The sequence below is a fragment of the Sus scrofa genome, chromosome 14 (genome assembly GCF_000003025.6).
Source record: "Sus scrofa isolate TJ Tabasco breed Duroc chromosome 14, Sscrofa11.1, whole genome shotgun sequence".
Taxonomy (NCBI): Eukaryota; Metazoa; Chordata; class Mammalia; order Artiodactyla; family Suidae; genus Sus; species Sus scrofa.
In genome coordinates, this window is record NC_010456.5 from 129,656,446 (window position 1) to 129,676,951 (window position 20,506).

Genomic DNA, 20,506 nt, shown 5'->3' on the forward strand with positions numbered 1-20,506 from the left:
CTTTCCATGACTTTAATGTCATGGATTATTTTACTTTGATAGTAATATATGTATGGATGTGGTTTTTGAACTCTATAGAGATAAGGTTTGGAGTTCTCTTGTGGCTAAGTTGGTTAAAGATTTGGCATTGTCACTGCAGTGGCTTGGGTCACTGCTGTGGCACCGTTGTCCCTGGCTTGTGAACTTCCACATGCCACAGGCATAGCCAAAGGAAAAAAAAAAAAGGTTTTCCTCATGCACAACTTAGCAGCCTTTTTCTGTGCTCTTATAAGTCATTTGGTGAAAAAACTTTTGTGTTCATATTTTTTTATTAATTAAAAATTTTTTTTTTATTTTTTGCTTTTTAGGGCTGAACCTGCAGCATATGGAAGTTACCTGGCTAGGGGTCGAATCAGAGCTGCAGCTGCTGGCCTATGCCACAGCAACACTGGATCCTTAACCCACTGAGTGAGGCCAGGAATTGAACCCATATCCTCATGGATACTAGTTGGGTTCGTACCACTGAGACACAATGGGAACTTCCAGTTGTTGTTTTTTAAGTAGCAGTCCAACTTAATGCAGCATGAAACAAACATAAACTCTTTTAATTCCCATTCAGAAATAACTATATCACATTTGCATTTTGCTTCAGTTATAACTTGCACTTCCCTTTTTTAAAGATGTCACTGCATTAAGTTGGAGCAATGTCATTTTCCTTAGATCAAGTACTTTTCTTTCTACTTTGGAGATAATTGAAATAGGGAAAGACCAAAAGGTTTATTTCTAAAAGTTACTCCATTTAGTAAAGTCACATTATATCTGATTTGATTTCCAGTCCTGTAATTCTTATGTAAAGTTGGAATTTGCTTTAGGAGTATAAAAAAATGTAAAATAGATTTAACTGGGCTTTTTAAAGCTCGCAGCAAAATTTGGGTAAGCGCACTTGTTAAGAGTCAGTAGATGTCTCTTGCATTTAAGAAAAAAATGCATGAAAGCATTCAGACTTCTTTCTGGCAGCTGGACTCACTGATATAACATAAATTATACTGTATTGTACCAAAATAGTGCCACACAGGACTCGTCTTCTAGGTCTTTAAGAAATCCTTATAGGGTAATTAGATTCCCAGCTATCCAAATGCCTAATTCGAAAATATAATTGGGCTTCAGTTTTTCTCTTTTCTTCATTGATGTGATGAAATACATATCTTTTTTTCTGATTTTTTTATTCTCACTCCTCGTTAGTGGCCTGTAGTTACATTCCTCATTTTTCTCTAATCCTGCTTTATCAAATTTGGCCTTCTGATACCAGGGAGCCTCTGTACATCTTCTTTGGTTAAAGCTCTTGAAGAATAACTTCTATCAATAATGTGTATTAGACAGCAAGTGTCACCGTATCCTTCCCTTTGCCCAGTGGTCCCACTTGGGCTGTACATATGAGGAGCACCATCTACAAAAGCAGAGCCCTCTTTTCCATCACTGCAGTGAAGCTTTCAAATTCCAGTGCATTTTCATGTGTTCAGTTAAGTGGTGCTACCTGCAAACGTTATTCGTGTCTGTTTCCAAATAGTTTCATATTTCATGATGAATGATTAAACCTTTGTGTGCTTGCATTTCTGTTCTTTTAAGTTCATTTAATTCTCTACTTTTTGCTGCCTTATCAATAGGTCTTATCCTAGCCTTGTGTGCTCTCTGACCGTCATAGTTGGGGAATTAATGATCTCCTCATACTCCTTAAATGCCAAGATTCTTTGTTGTTGTAGCTCTGCCACTGTGGGTCTCAGCCTAAGCTTTCTGCTGAATTTGCCTTGAAGTTCCGTTTTTCTTGTTCTGCTTCTTCATTCCTTTGTTTTTGGATATTTCTTGGCTCTGATTTTTCAGTTGTGGGTGGGGTCTCTGGCTAAGTCTCTTGATTACTAATTTGTTCTTGGATTCCCTATCTCTCTTCTTCAGGTGTCAGTGCAGGATGTTTTTGTCTTCTCTTAGAATGATGTACTGCTAAGTTTAATTGTGGGAGTATCCCTTTGCCTGCTTTACTTGCCAGAGCACACTCACCAGTGCCATCCTCATCCTCCTCTTCTTCCTTGCCACTGGTGGACAAAATAACCACGTCACTGTCATGAGCCTAGTGTTACCCTTTGCCTTTCGTCCTATAGGATGCTGAAAGCTTGTGAAAATTGTCCCATCAACCCAGGTCTTCTTGACTGAGGTGCTGCCTTCCCTGTCTTGTTGCTAACACATAAGCCAGTGCCTGATGGTTAATGGTTCTGTGTGTCAGCTCTTTAGTACATGCACTGATGGGGGCCTAAGGAGAGATGAGCAGGGAGCTTCGTTGCTACCCAGGATAACAGGGCTGTCTGAGGGAACGATGTGCCAGACTTATGAATTTGCCTGTGGTCTGTCTTCACTTCAGTGACAGGGACAGACTGCTCAGGTTTGAGACATTATACTGGTCTCAGAAGGGTCTCATATAAGGTTGACTGTACCAGAAGTGGTTGTGTCTGACAATGACTGAGGTGTTAGCTGCTTGCTAGTTTGTTTCTTCCCCTTTGTAGTCCCCACTGTTACTCTTTTACTAGAAACTTTGCAAACTTTGTGAACTTTACTTTGAAGATTTGGGACAGGATGTCATGGACAGAGTAGAGAGTAAAGCTGATGCTTTGGAATCAGTGGCTTCACAGGTCATGTTTTTGGCTTGTCGGCTTGGGTAGAGGGCTGGGGCTGTCTATCAGGAGTCTTGGTATTTTTGTTTTAATAGGAGGGATTATTCGCCACCTTGTGGCTGGCCCCAGCTCGTTCCCCCTTGGGAAGCAGTGGTGGCTTAGAGCTTTGTGCTTTGAGGAGTTGGATCAAGAGCCACCAGCATTTCAGAGTCGTCTTCAGTCTTCTACCTTTTCCTTCAGAGGCAGTGCATTTTCAGATATAAAGCTGTTACCATCTTCAGATTTCACTGCATTTTCCCTCTCAAATTCTCTGATGTGGTATCATGTACCCATTTGAATTTCCAAAGTTGATTGTGTGTCTCCATCTTGATTAGACAGTTCTTTAAGAACTCTCCTTATTAGAGGGAGTTCCCATTGTGGCTCACGGTAATGAATCTGACTAGTATCCATGAGAACACAGGTTCAATCCCTGGCCTCACTCAATGGGTTAAGGATCCAGCATTGCTGTGAGCCATGGTGAAAGTTGCAGATGCAGCGTTGCTGTGGCTGTGGTGTAGGCCAGCGGCTACAGCTCCCATTCAACCCCTAGCCTGGCAACCTCCATATGCCGTGGGTGTGGCCCTAAAAATAAAAAACAAAAAAAGCCTCTTCTTATTGGAGAGACTTTGTAGTTACCATCCTTTCTAATACTGTTAAGATTTCTTTAAATTTGCTACTGGTATTTATCTTCATTTGCAGTGCTTAAAGATTTTCCAGGTGGGGGATGGTTTTCCCTTCCTCTTGAAGGGAGATGTTTAGAAACCTGCTCCTGGGCTGAGTTGGCTATAGAGCCTTTGTACATTCTGTCTGCTGAGCCAGAGATGTGGCCCCAGAGCAGGTGGCCCCTGGGGGCAGGGTGGGGAACAGCAAGAGCTAACTCTGGGAATGGCTTTGGGGGCTCAGGTCCCCAGATAGCAGTGGTAGGTTCAAACTATTTTCCACAATGGTTACACCATTTTATATTCCCACCAGCAGTGTAAAAAAGTTCCAGTTTTTCCATGTCCTCACCAACACTCGTTTTCCATTTTTTAATTGTAGTCATCCTAGTGGGTGTGAAGTAGTATCACATTGTGGTTTTGATTTGTATTTCCCTGGTGACAAATAATGTTGGGGACTTTTTTTTCTTGTGCTTGTGGGCATTTGTATGTCTTCCTTAGAAAAATGTCTATTCAAGTCCTTAGCCAATTTAAAAAATAGGTTGTGTGTCTCTTTGCTGTGGAGCTGGGCAGCTTGTTTTTGTAAAGTTTTACAGGAACCAGGTCTGGGATTAGGGTGAGGCAAATGAGACAGGGTTGTACAAGTTGCAGGGTGGGGTCCTATCTTTATTTGGCATGTCGATATTTTGTTTACCATGGTATTTTTGCATTGATTTTGATTTTCAAAAATACTGCACTGAAAACTTACCTTGACCACTGAGTGTTTTGGCACCCCCCCATCCCCCTTCAATTCTGCGCCAGAGACCTGTGCCTCGCTTAGCTCCCTGCAGTCATGGCCCTGTTGAATTTGGCAGAAAAACAGGGGCAAACCGTTCATAAATACCCGGTCCTGCGCAGGGCAGCAAGAATGGCTGCTGTTCGGTTTCTCTTAACTTCCCAGAGCTCCAGCTGGAACTGTCCAGCACAGATCTGCACCGATTGCTTCATTTCTGCTCTCCTTCCTGCTTACCGGTGTCCACCCCTGGCCCTGGGCTTTGTTTCTGTTAAACACTGAGCACAGCTCAGTTTATTTCTGGGAGACAGCCCCGACGCATACAGATCAGAAGTCTGGAGCCTCTCTTGTCCTTTCCCTTCTTGCAGCCCCAGCTGCCGCAGGAAAAGCTGACTTGAATGACAGCCGATAAGCGCCTGGTGGTGCACTGCGGGCTAGAGGAAAATCTTTCATGTGAAAGGAAATCGGGGGTACTGTCCAAGTGCCCTTTAGCAGCTCCACAAAACCCACTCTTTGTTTGGTCCAACTCTGACTCGCTTTTTCTTCCACCGAGAGTAGGTGACCACCTCTACCTGTGTTAGCGGAACAGCAGCGGGGGTGCTGCAGCCCAGCTCTCAGGCCTGCGGCAATGCAGGGACAGACGCTTAGTCAGGGTGCCGCAGCCCGATCGCCAGCGGCCCTCGGCCCTTCGCAAAGGCTTCATGCATTCTTATGGAGCAGGGCTGGGGGAGCGGAGCCTGCAGCCACCTCCGCACCGGTTCCCCGCTGGCTTTGCAGACCGGCCGCGCATGCGCAGTGGGCGCGCGCCGCGGCCCCAGTGGGCGGCCGGAAGCGTGACGTGTTTCTGGGCGGGACTTGGCGCGGCAGCTCTGCAGTTGCCGCAGTCGTCGCAGTCGCTGCAGGCGTCAGGGCTGGTGCTGGCGGCTCAGACTGAGCTTCGACTCGTTGACGGTCTGACAGACGGACGGACTGACTGACGAGATGCCGCGCTCCCACCGGCCTCCTCCGACTGCCCAGCGGCAGGCGAACGCCACGGGCAGTGCCGCCGGCAATGCTGCCGAGCCCAAGCCCGAAGGCGGCAGCCTGGCTACGACTTTCAAGATTTTTCTCCTTTTTGCAGGACTTATGGTTAAAGTTCCTGTGGGGTTGTATTTTTCCTGCAAATTACTGCTTTTCCAAAGCCTCCTGTTAATGTCCCCTGATGACAGTGGCTTTTACGCGACCATTGTCGCGGTGGTGGGGCTGCATGTGGTGCTGGCGGTGTTCGTCTTCATCGTGTGGAAGGAGGGCATGCCTGACTGGCGGGAAGAGAAGAGCGAGTAGAGCAGCCCTTCCTGCCGAGCTGCAGGCCTGGGGGGCAGGGAGCTACCGAAGGGGGTTTCTTTCTTTTCTTGTCTGTGTTGAAAACAGTGTGGAGTTTTCTTTTTTCTCTTTCTGTTTAAGTGGGCTGGGGGTGGGGTGGGAGGGAAATTAAGTACTTACTGCAGCTTATACTTCGATAAAAATGCGGGTGGGGGGAGGGCTGACATTTTTCTCGACTGCCTGTTATGTGCCAAGTGCTTTTCATTCTGGACGTAATGCCTTTGACTGATCACGTTTGGCCGATGTAAATATTCATGTCACAGTAGAAGCTAGGGTGAAGTAAAACTAGTGTAGAATTTACTTCGTAGTTAAATACGTGTTGTGACGTAATTTTTATTGGCTTGGCTCAAGCGACAATTTTAAGAGCGCAGGTGAGTGTACCCGTGTGCAAAACTAGATTACATTTTATGGTGTCATTCCACGTTATTCTCAGTGAGGCTGCCAAGATCATTGAGTTTATGAGTTTTTTTCTTTCCCATTGATTGGTTGGTTGGTTAGTTAGTGCTCCTGTTTTGGATCAGCCTGTGTATTAATTAGGTTCTGGCTTCTGATCTCAGTAGTTGTATTTTGGGGGCATATTTTTGGTGAAAATTGAGGTTAGTTTGTTGTTTTAGATTAAGGCTGTTAAAGTTGTACTGCAACAAGGTGCCGCTGATGTAAAATACTGCAGTTTAAGATCCTGGTAAATTTCTGTCTGCAGTACCTGTTAAAACAATGACCTCATTCTTACGCAGATTATGTACGTGACTTAAATTCCATCTGCAAGTGTTTTTATTTTTCAGTAGCATTTTGATAAGTCTTTCCAAATAGGTATAAAATTCTAAGATAGAAATATTCACTCCAACAGTAGGATTTTGAGAACCAGTGTATGAACACAGATTAAGTCTCACTTTTGATCAGAAAGGGTGTTTTAATAGTAGATGAACATTAGAGTAAAAGTTTGAGTTCAGTCCCCTGGTGTTATTTGTTGACTAGTTGTAGATTTTATATGTTGACCTTTTATAAAAATTAGTATTTGATTTAATGGTTCATCAACATTCATCTAGTTTTTAACCCCTATTTTGTTGTTTGATTTTAGAGTGGTCGTAAAATATGGCAAAATGGACGTAGAATAAGGAAATGTTTTACTTGTTCCTTAAAAGCCAAATAAATCTTTAGTAAGAAAAATGCAAAGTAGTTTGGGCTTGGTTTCATTTTGGCACGTAAATGTTATATGGACATAACATTCTTTGAAAGGATGCATTCTACATTAATGTAAAAATACCCTAAATGCATACGTCATGTTGAAGATTTAGGTCATGTGAGATGATCTAGACAGTTTCTTCCCAATCTTTACCCCCTCTACCATCATCTAATTCTCCCCACATTATCCCATTTCTTCTGAACCCTTCCTCCTCAGCTACCTGTCAGAGAAGGTACCTCTCCTCAGCCCCTGTCCTACGCTTTACCCTGCCTTTCTAAACCAGGTTCTTTTTTTTTTTTTTTTTTTTTTTTTTTTATAATTTCCAAATGGATAGATTGTGTATGTTTAGCTTGAGAAGTAGAACTTGGTGATTACTTGATTTTTCTCCCCCACCCAGTCCCCACAAATCTTTTATCACAAGTGGATCTGCTGTAGAAAAAAAAATGTAGATGAAAACAAAAGCATTTAATTCCCTGTGTCATGTTTGTTTAGCCTCATTGATGCTACTCACAGAGATGTGGATGTGCTGTTACTGCTTTCTAACTCTGCCTACTACGTGGCCTAGTAAGTTGCTTATTGATTTAAAGCTTTTAATTTTGGTTTTTTTAATGTAAATTTCCTTTTCAGAATTTGTAACAAAAAATTTAAAATCTGGTTTTGTTATGTATTTTAAGAAACTATTGAAACCCTTTACCTTACATAATTGTTACATCACTCTGACTTCCTTTTATCGATTTGAAAATATAATTTTAGAGTTATTTATGATCAGTGTGTTTATATAATAGTGTTCTTTTTAGTATTTAGTATTATTTGCTATATATCTCTCAAGTTTTGATGTATTCCACATTTTTATTGTTAATGACCATATATCAGTTTTTATTACTATATCAGAGTTAAATATTTTCCCATTGTTAAGCATTAGAATACGTTCATCTTTTTTGCTATTATGAATGATACTGCTGTCTTTGTGCAGATAACTTTGGTATGTGCACACGCACTTCTCTGGCTCTAGGAGTATGATGAATTATATGACTTTTGTGCCTCATTGCAAGATTGATCTCCAGGAAGACTGCCAGTTAACAATGCCACTAGCAAAAAATACAAGTACTTCCTCATAGCCTTGCCAGAATTGGGTTTTATTCTTTTGAAATGCATATTCACTTTCTTTTTGGCCTTGTGTGGACTGTCATTTTACAGTCATTGGCCCAGGTGCCTATTGGCATTGATCATAATGGATTTTTCATTCCTGGTTTTGGCTATCAGATTTATCTTCTGTATTCATGAACATAGCTTCAGTATATATGTGTGTTTTGCTTTCCTTTTAGGTTACATTTCAGCTTTGTTAGTTTTAGTTTTATGAATATTTTTATAAAACTGAATTTAATTTTGCTTTGTAATTGATTTCTTTTAGTGTTAGATCTAGAAACTGATTTTCCGTTGGCTGTTGAAGTGTTTTCATCTCATTTCATCTAGCTTTAAAAATACTTAAGTTTAACTCTTTGCCCTAGAATGCATTGTGCTGTGAAAGATTTTTAACTGCATAGTAGTTGTTGCTGTTAAACCTCAGCTGACAAGCCAAATACGCTTTTGATTTTAATCCTCTGTTTACTCTTTTCCTTTGTCTAGTTATGATGATGAAGTTGACAAAGTAAACCAGTATCAACGACTAAGTCTAGAAGACCTGGAAAAAATAGAAATAGGTAAATTTTAACATATTAATCAGTCTTTTTTTTTTTTTTTTGCTTTTTAAGGCTGCACCCACAGCATTTGGAAGTTCCCAAGCTAAGGGTTGAATTGGAGCTGCAGCCACTGACCTACACCACAGCTCACAGCAACGCTGGATTGTTAACCCATTGAACGAGGCCATGGATCAAACCCACAAGGATGCTAATTGGATTTGTTACTCCTGAGCCAGAACGGGAACTCTTGTATTCCTTTCATTACTCACCTTTTGAAGATTAAGGGATCAAGAAAGTTTAAATGTTCAAGACTGAAAAAGAGTTTTTATTTATAGTCTCATCAGACCAAATCATCATGATAAGCATGTGCTCTCATTTAGATTATGAAGAAAAAAGTGCTAAGTAATTAATTGATGAATGTTGGTCTTCTGAAGACATAGCAGAAGGTGAATGGGATGTGAAAGATGTACCTGTATTCATTTGCGTTTTTAGGTCCTGAACCCACTCTTTTTGGTAAGCCAAAGTTCTCCTGCATGCGATTGCACTACAGATACAAAGAAGCAAGTGGCTATTTCCACACACTGAGAGCTGTAATGCGCAACCCAGAAGAGGATGGAAAAGGTAACCGAGAGAGATGAGATTGCACAGTCCTAACTTTTTATCTGCTTCTACAGGCCCATTAGGAACAGTACATACTGTTGCCAGCAAATGATCCGGGAAAATAGGTTTGCAATTTAGGATCTTGGAATAGCAACTTTGTTCGCAGTAATGTAGGGACATTTTTTAGACTGATGATGTAGTCTGGGGCAAGGGAATCTGTAACGGGACTTCTCACTGTGTTTGGCTGTATGGGTGTCATGGCTTTTCCCACCACATATGCCTCTCATGGATAGTAGTCAGGGGCAACGCCTGTCTTGTTCATGGCTGTTGTCTCAGCATCTAGCACAGTATTTAGACAAATGAGAGTTTCAGAATAAACTTTTAATTACAATTGATTTGATTCTTTTGTTCTTTAGTCGTCTATTAAAATTTTAGAACATTTTGATTAGGGGAAGTGATGAACAAGTAGCAGTTTTCTGTAAATCGTAACAAACTTGTACTTAATTATAAGATTACACATTTCATGTAGAGTTCTGAATTAGAACTGGTATTTTTAAAATGTTGTTGGAGAAATTGGCAAGCAGTTATATTTGGGTTTCAGATACCCTTCAGTGCATTGCAGAGATGCTGCAGATCACCAAGCAAGCCATGGGATTAGATGTACCTATAATAGAGAAAAAGCTTGAGAGGTGAGTATACTACTTTGATTTTTAAAGTCCTAAATATACTCAAGAGAGGGAGTATTCAAATTTAAATAAATTTTGAGAAAATAAATAGCTGTATGGCTTAAATACCAGGTTTTTGAATTTGGGGAAAGAATGCCTGTAAATAGATTATTTTACATTTAAAATTTGTGCATTTTCCTTCTAATGAGCCATTTAGTCATCTAGAGGAAAATTGTTCAGTCCTGTGTTAGTAGAAATAATTATTTCAGTAGCTCCTTTTTTTTTTTAGTTGAATGAGATATTTTAAATTTTATAGTACTTTATTCAGTAGCTCTGTAACTCATATTTATGAAATATTCTCATGACCATTGACCCTGCATGACCTACAAGTGTTGAACTGAGATTGTGGTAAATAGCACTTTTATGTATAAGCCGTCATGAGGAATGCCAAAGAGAAAACACTAAGTTGAATTATATTTAAATATCCCAAGTCTTTCAAAATAAATTCAGGTAACCCACAGGAAGCATAAAGAAAATTCTTTCCCTTCTCCCTTCTACCCAAAGTTAGCCAAACTGGAATGTGCGTAGACAGCTTCAGTTAAGATGCTGTAGATTTCCATTTGCAGTTAGTGTTGTCTTTGCTGGTGGTTTAGATTGTGGATGGGGTGGATCTGCGCAGTCCCACGTTACAGTCAGTCCCCACATGTGGCCATGGAGCCTTCGAATGTGACTAGTCTGAATTTGGGGTGACAGATTTATTCTCAAAGTACCGCAACAACACAGGTTGAAGCTACCGTTAGGTGGCTTCCCTCCCCTCCTCTCTGAATGCCAGGAAGGACACATTTCAAGGAAACATGCAATGTCAAACTCTGACCAGCCCTAAAGACGGACAGTCTGGTCTGAAAGAATTCAACATGATTCACCTAATTACTGTGAAGAGCGTCACTAAGTAGGATTAAGATACTGCAGATGTAGTGTTTCCTCAGTGCTCTGGGCGGCCCGCCTCAGGAAGATGACGGAGCGCATGCCGGAGAGTCTGCAGTCTGCTTGCTGGACTTGGGGTTAAAGCCACACAGCTGGGCCACCTGTTCCACTCAGTGCCTGGAGATAACTTGTCAATGTCACATGTGCTTCTCCTGACCCGTTGTAAAATATAAAACACTATGCACTGGCTGTTTCAAAGACTTAGCTGTTGTTGTTTTAATTTTTTTTTCCATTATAGCTGGTCAGAGACCTAGCTTGAAAAAGGTTAAGATATCTGATTAATCATCTCTTAAGACTGATTATATATTGAAATGACTATTTTGTATATATTAAGTAAAATACTATTGAAAAGTCATATTTTTACTGTGGCTGCTAGAAAATTAAGTTCAGTTGTATGTAGCTCACATATTTCTATGGAATCCTAATGTTCTAGCATCAGATCCAAGGGGTTATCTGGGCTTATCATTTAGCAATGTACTACTGGGACCAACCTCAATAAGAGTTTTCACTTACATTAATAATTAGAATCCGTAATATTAGATTCATGGGAAATTAACTTTTTTCTTTTCTAATTTGTAGGAAGAGCAGTAAACCTCATGAAGACATCATTGGCATCAGATCTCAAAACCAAGGCTCTTTAGCCCAAGGGAAAAAATTTTTAATGAGCAAATTTTCATCTTTAAATCAAAAAGTGAAACAGACCAAATCCAATGTAAATATTGGCAACTTACGAAAGCTAGGAAACTTTACAAAACCTGAAATGAAAGTTAACTTTCTAAAACCAAACTTAAAAGTAAATCTTTGGAAATCAGATAGTAGTCTTGAAACCATGGAGAACACAGGTGTGATGGATAACAAAGCCCAGGCTGAGTCAGATGGGGAAATGTCTTCAGATAATGACTCCTACCACTCCGATGAATTCCTTACAAATTCCAAGTCTGATGAAGATAGGCAGCTAGCCAACTCTTTAGAGAATGTAGGGCCGATAGACTATGTTCTGCCTAGTTGTGGCATTATTGCTTCAGCACCTCGTTTAGGCAGTCGATCCCAGTCTATTAGCAGCACTGATATTAGCATTCACGTTCCTTCAGAGGTTCCTACTGCTCATGGAAGTGGGCTTGGAAAAGGCCACGAGTCTTCTTTGAAGAAAAGTCCTTCTGCTGACAACATACACACGTTGACTGGCTTTGCCAAGCCTGTGGATGTTTACTGCCACAGATTTGTCCAAGACGCACAAAACAAAGTGACCCAGCTCTCAGAAACCAGGTCTCTCTGTCAGGAGGCTAGTGAGGAAGGAAATCAAATGACCAGTCAAGTTTCTAACGAAGAAACTCAATTTGAATCTACGGAACAGATACCTTCTCGACCATCTCAATTAGATGTGTCTTTTCCTGCAACAGGCCCACAGTTTTTGTCAGTTGAACCAGTGCATTCAGTTGTATCTCAAAAGACCCCAGGCTCCGAATCCGGCATGCTTGAACTTGAGAGGGGGCTTCACGTAACTCCTTCTCCTTCAGAGAGCTGTAGCAGCAGAGCAGTTTCTCCCTTTGCAAAGATTCGAAGTTCCATGGTCCAGGTTGCTAATATTACCCAAGCTGGATTAACCCAGGGTATAAACTTTGCAGTGGCAAAGGTTCAGAAGAGTCCTGCAGAACCTGAAGTAAATGAAGTCCAGCAAAATGAACTTAAAAATATGTTTACACAATGCCAGACACGAATAATTCAGATTTAGTTTTTAGCCACAAAGAATCATGTGGCTTTTATTTAATCCAAAAAAGGGAGGTGTCACATATTTGGATATTTTAACCTATACTGTCTTTGAATCTAGGGATCACAAATTCTAATTATGTTATTTGGAAAGATTTTAAGAATCTGAACCTAAGAAGATTTCCAAATTTGAAGAGCTAGGACAGCAGAAGTGCATCATCCTAAAATGTGTAGATCTAAGTAGCTTATACACTACAGAGCAGTTTGTCTCTTAGAAAGTAATTCAGGAGTAGATGACTTTGGGATGTAATATCCTGAACCTTTTTTGGAGCGGGGTGGGTGGGTGGATATGAAGTTGACACAAAGGATGGACAAGGCCCTTTTAGTTGATTAGCATTTTTCATATATATTTTTTTTCTGTTTGTCAGTTCATTTCTGTGTGTTAACTCTACAAAGTACTTAGTTTTTAGTGACTTTAAAAGTGTTACTAGTTTGGAGAAGTATTTTAGTATAAAAACTATTGATTTAGTTGATGGCTTAACCATTCCCTATTAAGAGTTAGTTGAGTCAAAAATTATGACAGTTTGATCCTAATTTTCCCCATATTTGACTTAAAAACACTGACACCTTGTATACTCAAAAGTCTAGGAACATTAAGACTTGTCAGTCATAAAACCTGAGCTAGCCAATACAAATACCAGTACCTATGAAATTTAATTTTGCTCTATTTTCGGAAATGTTAAGAATGTACCCTTACTAGATACTGGAATGCTTGCGCAAAGTCTTCAAATTGTAATTTTTTGCAGGGAGCAGTCCATAACATCTTGTAATAGACTGTCACAACTACTGAAAATTTAGTCAGAAGCATGATTTTGCTAAAACTGGTTTTATGACTGTAACCTTGACCACATGGAACCAGGGCCTCGTCTGTAAGCCCACATGATAAGAAAGTTGCACACTTTATTCCAAACAAGTATTGGTTTGTCTGGTATCTTTAGAGGCTTACTCTGTTGAAGTGATTCTCAGCTAGACATTATGTGTGTTGTAACTTTGATAAATATTTCCACTTTTGTTATTTATTAGTGTTATCTTTTTTTTGAAGTGTCAAATCTTGTGACTATTTAAAATAAAATATAATTTAAGGTGACAATGTGTATGAGAATTTTTGAATGACATTTTAAAGATAAGGGCATGAATCTTTAAATCAGACTAAAGATTTCAGAAGCAAGGTAAGTTTGCTGTAACTGAACATTCCCAGCCTTTCTAAATACTTTACTCTTTTGTTTTTGTGACTTTAAAAGTAAATAATGCAATGGGTCACAAACCATCAGATTTTAAGAACCAAACATTGAAACTGAATGCTTTATTCTCTCACCACCTTTTCTTGAAACTATTAGGTGTCTGACAACATGAGAGAAAAAGGTCCTGTGATAAAAATGTTTCAAGTTGCAAAGAAATTAGTCCCAAAGAGATTTTTGAAAACTAAAATTAAGCTGATTGATGTTCTAATTCCAGTAAGAATAATACAGGTGTCTGTTCAGTTTCCTGGTGACTCAAATAGGATTAACACTGCATTAGATCAACATACTTTTCATTGTCTGTGGAGAAAAGTTTCTGAAGCCCAGAGTACCAATCTCCTCCTACCTGAGTGAGACTTCAGAGGGAGGACCCCCCGGTACCACCTCCCATAATAATGGTTGTCCACCAAGAGGATACAAGATCTTTTTCCACCCAGAAGATCCCATGGGGTAAGTCTTGCAATTCATGAAAAACAGCCCAGAGTACTAGTAATTTGGAAGTTTTATTTATTTGAAAGGTTTTCCTTTTCAAGGGAACTTTTCTGTAAGACCAAGCAAATTATGTACTTCTCTTTGGTAAATTACAGTTCACATTGGCACAATAAACACAGTAACTAATCTACTCTGTTGACTTTAATTCTCACAAATCCAGGTGCGCCTTTGTTTTAGTTCTAAAAGTTTAAGGAAGGTCTAATCTACCAATTATAAAAAATGAAAGCCAGTTAGAATTCTAAATATAAACAGATTATTTACATTAGTTTATAAAAATAGATCTGAGTTTAAGAAAAGGTAAACTAGTAATTTTCACTTCAGTTCAGGCATAATAAATTCCTCCATTTTCAAGGCAGGCTGATTCTCTTTTCTTGGTTAGCAATGTTAATTTGGGCCCAGGGGCAGGGTGTGTGTGTGCAAGCGCTCATGTGCAGGATTTAAGTAATCATTTAACCAAATGCTAATGCTTCCAACTAAGTTACTGACTGAAAAAAACCTAAACCTTATATATAACCAGTGATAGCTTAAAAAAGTAATGTTCTAACCTCTCTAAAGATTCTTGATGTCACCATTACACCACTCTACTCTATTACTTTGCTTTCTAGCTATGGGTAATAGTTTTGTTCCTTTAAAAACTTATGTTAAAACAAACTGGTTGGGGGAAACCTACCTACTTTTATTCCTGGACTAGCAGATGTTAGTTGTTCTAACACATCTGGAGCAAACTGATAAACATAAAAGTTCAAAATCCAATGTAATCAAAGTAACTAAATGATATTAGGAAAATTAAAAACCAATTTTTTTCCTAAAGAAGGCATTTTTTAAAAGGTAACTATTTGGGCAAAACAACTGCATAGTGCAGGCAGCATTCCCTTAAATGAGTCCCATAAAACAGTGGTTCCCATACATATGCACCGGGGTGAAATGAGAAAAATAAGGACAATGTAGTGTTTTTTTCAAAAAGCTACATTTATTCCACTTAGAGAACTCTCTCTTGGTCTGAGATTGTCTTTTTAAGGGAAAAAAAAAAAAAGTGATAATACAGTGATCGATTTCAGATTACTTGGCAAAATAAGTTGGCAAACCTGTCAAATCCCCACAATTTTTGCAACTATTGCTGGTCCATGAAACCCAAAAGTCTGGGAACCACTGCCATGTAAAAGACTAGTTTTGCATGTTGTTAGAAACTGTTAAATGGAAAAAAGCCGTGGTCAGATGTTTGGGAAATGATACTAGAGAATTTCACAAAATTATGCGAATTAAGGGCAAGTGTGCTCCATTCCCCAAACGTGGACCACTGGACACATTCAGACCCACTGTTCACTGGAAAGACATAAAAATCTGAAGCCAACAATTCCTTTGACTTTGGAATTGCAACAGTTTTCTTCAAATGAAGCTGACGTTAACATTTCAACAAAGTCTGGCCTATGACTTAGCTGAAGCTCAGGAAATGGTATAATCGGCAACATTATCAATATTAAACTTTTAATATCAAATACATTTTTGTACACCATTACTAATTTATATAATTATAAAACAAACTTCAAAAGCTCCATAAAATCAGTAAGGTAAAAGCCCTTACTGAATGTTATATAAACTTCAGATGTTACCAGGCGTGATTTCAGGAAAAGTCATTGATTTTTGATACAAATTATCTACAAAATAATGTGGTATAAATGTTATTAGAATTTTACAATAATGTGGCTACAACCTGCCCATTACTCTTTCATAAGCATCAGATCTTTAAAGTTCATTTCCATTTACACATTTCTGCTGCTGAAGCCTGGCTCTTCTTGAAGATTCTAGCTGCTTTGCTCTTAGCCATCGTTCTCTTGAAAGCGTTGTCTGACCAGCACTGAGAGACAGAAACCTAGTTTGAAATACAGAAATGAATTTAAGTCTAGACCTAGAATAATGCCTTAAAAAAAAAAAAAAAAAAACCACTCAGCTGCAGGTTTTTTGTTTTTTGTTTTTTTTTAAATACTGGGTTGGGAGACAAAACTAGTAACTACACACAACTCAAGAGCCAAGTTAGATTTCTACAAAGGAGTCCTTTGAAGGGCGATTTTGAATGTCCAGAACCAGGGGCATTTCCAGTCCACTGAAGTGATCCCTGGCCAAACACCATCCCCGACAACAAACATTTCATGAGGGGTCTTTAGAAGGAAAAAGCTGATTCCAGTTTGCTAAGTCTGCCTCAGTTACCCTGAATAAATCTGGAGATCTGCCCACACACAGCTCACTGCAAAGGCCCTGGTGGAGGAGTGCACTCACCGAGCTACGATGAGCAACTGGTGGAGGTCGTCAGCGGTGATGCTCTGAGGATCGTTCTTGCGCATTTCCACAAAGTCGTCTTCGACTGCCTTTATCAAAAGAGTACACGAACTTTAAAACTACTCCTAACGCGGAAAGGACATGTGCACTTTGTAGAGAAAAAGCAAAGTAAACTGGTCCCTTGCCTGATGTAAAAATGAGTAAGTCAGCCCTGCCGCTTAGACAAATGAGACAATCTGGGTAAAAAGACTGAAAACCAAACTTTTTTTTTTTTTTTTTTTTTTTGTCTTTGTTGCTATTTCTTGGGCCGCTCCCGCGGCATATGGAGGTTCCCAGGCTAGGGGTTGAATCGGAGCTGTAGCCACCGGCCTACGCCAGAGCACAGCAACGCGGGATCCAAGCTGCGTCTGCAACCTACACCACAGCTCACGGCAATGCCAGATCGTTAACCCACTGAGCAAGGGCAGGGATCGAACCCGCAACCTCATGGTTCCTAGTCGGATTCGTTAACCACTGCGCCACGACGGGAACTCCTGAAAACCAAACTTTTACATAAGTAATACTGCTGAGGGAAGTACTCTAAACCGAATAACAACACTTAAGATTCATTTGAAAGGGAGAAACAAACCACAATTTGTATAGCAAACAGGATAACCTTTAAATACGGGGAAGAGAGGCAGCAATAAAAACGGCAAGTATGGGTCTCTGAAAATCTTCATCACCGTTAAAGGGAACAAGAACACTGGCAAAAATGATCAAACTCAGCTTCTTCAAAACTCTGGAAATTGGAGTTCCCGTCGTGGCTCAGTGGTTAACGAATCCAACTAGGAAGCATGAGGTTGCAGGTTCGATCCCTGGCCTTACTCAGTGGGTTGGGGATCCAACGTTGCCGTGAGCTGTGGTGTGGGTCGCAGATGTGGCTCGGATCCCGTGTTGCTGTGGCTGTGGTGTAGGCCGGTGGCCGATTAGACCCCTAGCCTGGGAACCTCCATATGCCATGGGAGCAGCCCAAGAAAATGGCAAAAAGACAAAAAAAAAAAAAACAACAAAAAAACACCCTCTGGAAATTAACCAGATGCTTGAAACAATGCAGGGAGCATTTTTTCAAGAAAGATTAAAAACACTGAACTTTGAGGCATTTCCATTTGCCCTATTCCCCTCCCCAACCCACATCTAAGCAGCCTTGAAAATGGACAGCAGGGCAACCACTGGAGAGAGACGTGGGACTGGAGCTCTTTCAAAGCACTGTTCCCAGAGGGCTGTTAATTTCACTGGTGGTTCGCTGGAAGGACCCGTTTGCAAGGCTGTCTTCATTTAATCTGACTTGGAGCTTGCCCAGTGTGAATAACAGCCCTTTCCCCCAGAACATTTAACAATCACAAGTGATGATCGATCATCTTGGTTACTCCAGGCACTGGACATCTGGGGCAAATAACCCCAAAACTACCAAAAGGAAAATCTAGGTGTCTCTGCAGAAAATTTTTTTAAAGAAGAGAAGGCTCCTGCTGTGGCACAATGGGATTGGCAGCGTCTCAGGAGTGCTGGGCCATGGATTCAATCCCTGGCCCGGCACCATGGGTTAAAGATCCCGCATTACCGTGGCTGCCGCTCAGATCAGATCCCTGGCCCGGGAGCTCCATATGCCTCTCACTCCAGGAATTTAGAAGACCACATGCATGTACAGGGTTGTGCACATGCTCCTAAGATCCAACCGGCCTTAAAGTTTCGCTTCTGAATAATCTTGAAGCTCTGTGCAAGCAGAAGGCAAAGGCTTGGGTGGATTGCAGTAAACTGCTGTGTGCCGAAGGCGTGCCTCCACATGAATACAGCACCCCTTGGCTTAGACTGGGAGCCTACTTCCAGGCATCTAAGGAAATTAAATTTCTATCCAATCACCGACCTCTAAGCTAAGTGAGCAGAGACTTCAGTGTCTATGTACAATTAAGAATAGAGACTTAAAAAAATTTTTTTATGGCCACACTTGCAGCACATGGGAAGTTCCCAGACCAGGGATCAAATCTGAGCCGCAGCTGTGACCTACACCACAGCTCTGGGAATGCCAGATGCTTAACCTATTGTGCCACAGTAGCAATTCCTAGAGACCTTAAAAACTTAATTTAGAAAAGTCACTGAACAACAACGAGTCCTAAGGAGGGGAGAATCTGCCAGAGCAGAGTTGCCTCATTATACTATTTAAGACACTTGGGTTTCAACACAAAAAGTAGGAGACATACAAGAGACTCTTGCAGGTGGTCCCCTTCGCTGGGACACAAGAAGTCAATTGAAACCGTCCTTGAAGAAACCCAAATGCTGGAGTCATTAGACAAAAAGCCTTTTAAATCAGTTATTTTAAATAGAGTCAAAGAACTAACTAAAGGAATCCACAAGTAAAGGATTAAAAGTAGGAGAATGCTGTCTCACCAAACAGGAAATATCAATCAAGAAAAATTATTTTAAAAGCAAACAAATTCTGAAGTTGAAAAATACAACCAAAATAAAAAATTCACTTGAAAGGCTCAACAGCAGCTTTTTAGCAGGCAAAAGAAAAATTGAACAAGTTTGCAGATAGGCTGATCAAGATTATCCAGTCAGAACAGAAAGCAAAAAGAATGAGGAAAAATGAACAGTGCCTCACTTGCAGGACCCCATTAAGTAGACCAACACACATATATGGGGGTTCAAGAGAGGAGAGAGAACGGGCAGAAAGAAACTCACCCTTCCCCCCGATGTGCACGAATCAGTACATCCAAGAAGCTCAATAAATTTCAAGTAGTATAAACTCAAAGAGAGCCATACCTAGAGACATCACAGCTACAGTGCCAAAAGCCAGAGAGAGATTCTTAAAAGAACAAGAGAAAAATGGCTCACTGTGCACAAAGTCTTCTCATTGGAAACTGACTTCTCAGCAGAAAAGCCAGAAGGCAGCTGGAAGACTTAAAATGTTGAAAGAACAAGCCTATGAGCCAAGAATTCTACATCAAGCAAAATCAGTCTCCAAAAATTAAAATGAAATCAAGACATTCCCAGTCATGCAAAAACTTAAAAAGGAATTTGCCACACGGAGATCTGCCCTTCCAGATATACTGAGAAATAAGAAAGGAGTTTTTCAGGCCGAAGGGAAAGGGTACTACACAGTAACTCAGATCCATGGAAACATCACTGTGAGATAACTACACGGGCAGACACGAAAGGTAGGAGAAACGTCGTATCTTGTTCTTTGTAACTTTCCCCCCTCTGATTTAAAGACAACTGCATAAAGCAGTAATTATAAATGTGTTGATAAACATACAATGTAAAAAGATGCAATCTTTATGATAACAAAGCACAAAGGAGCAGAGAAGGAATGGAATTATAAAGGAACAAGGCTTTTGTGTACTGCTGTGATTAAACTGGTATTAATGCTAAATACATTATCACAGTTAATGGGAGTTCCCATCGTTGGCTCAGCAGTTAATGAACCCGACTAGCATCCATGGGGACGCAGGTTCTATCCCTGGCCTCGCTTAGTGGGTTGAGGATCCGATGTTGCCGTGAGCTCTGGCATAGGCCAGGGGCTACAGCTCCAATTAGACCCCTAGCCAGGGAACCTCCATATGCTGTGGGTGTGGCCCTAAAAAGAGACAAAAAGAAAAATAAATAAATAAATAAATAGATTATCACAGTTAAGATATTAATGCAGCTCCAGGGCAACTACTAAAGAAAAAAAACATAGAAAAGACATGAAAATTCAAACTGTACACCAGAAATATCTATTTCAAACAAAATAAGACAATAATGGGGGAACACAGGCAACAAAAGACACATGATACAGAAAACGAAGAGCAAAATTACCTTGTCAGTAATTACAATAAACATAAATTGATTAAATACTCCAATTCAACACAGGGAAATTGTTTTAGTCTAAACATACCTTGGTTATTTCATCAGATATGCTGTAATCCAGAAACCTCAAAAGGGTCAGATAAATGCGGAATTTATTCAGCACGGAGGGCAGCACGGCCGAGAGGAGGCTGTTCATGTACTCCTCCATGTTTGGTGGGATCAGCTGAGGCTGTAAGTGGACCTGGCAATCTGCCTACAAAGAGAAAGAGTACCCAGTATTTCCCACGTTCCTCACTTAATCTAAAATCTCAGGGGGATGCATCATCTCTAGCAG

The 20,506-nt window shown here is 40.3% G+C and overlaps 2 protein-coding genes across 6 annotated transcripts in view; one reads left to right on the forward strand and one right to left on the reverse strand.

The window, feature by feature from the left end:
- Positions 1-15,096, forward strand: part of INPP5F (inositol polyphosphate-5-phosphatase F) — a 93,948-nt gene extending 78,852 nt beyond the window's left edge. For 2 of the 4 annotated variants that reach the window (XR_002338746.1, XR_002338745.1), the window contains 5 exons: positions 7,144-7,215; positions 8,278-8,351; positions 8,823-8,951; positions 9,532-9,619; positions 11,159-13,433. Coding sequence is in view for 2 of the 4 variants with exons in the window: in XM_005671507.3 (XP_005671564.1) it covers positions 7,144-7,215; positions 8,278-8,351; positions 8,823-8,951; positions 9,532-9,619; positions 11,159-12,311 (1,516 nt within the window). In the remaining 2 variants the exon portion in view is untranslated. Of the gene's footprint in view, positions 1-7,143; positions 7,216-8,277; positions 8,352-8,822; positions 8,952-9,531; positions 9,620-11,158 lie in introns of all 4 variants that reach the window. The other 2 variants (XM_005671507.3, XM_013983807.2) reach the window with 2 other exon arrangements.
- Positions 12,702-20,506, reverse strand: part of MCMBP (minichromosome maintenance complex binding protein) — a 73,139-nt gene continuing 65,334 nt past the window's right edge. The window contains exons 14-16 of one of the 2 annotated variants that reach the window (XM_005671500.3): positions 20,261-20,425; positions 16,351-16,439; positions 12,702-15,946 (exon numbers count right to left, since the gene is read on the reverse strand). In XM_005671500.3, coding sequence (XP_005671557.1) covers positions 15,820-15,946; positions 16,351-16,439; positions 20,261-20,425 — 381 coding nt within the window. In that variant the 3' untranslated portion in view covers positions 12,702-15,819. 2 annotated transcript variants of the gene reach the window in all.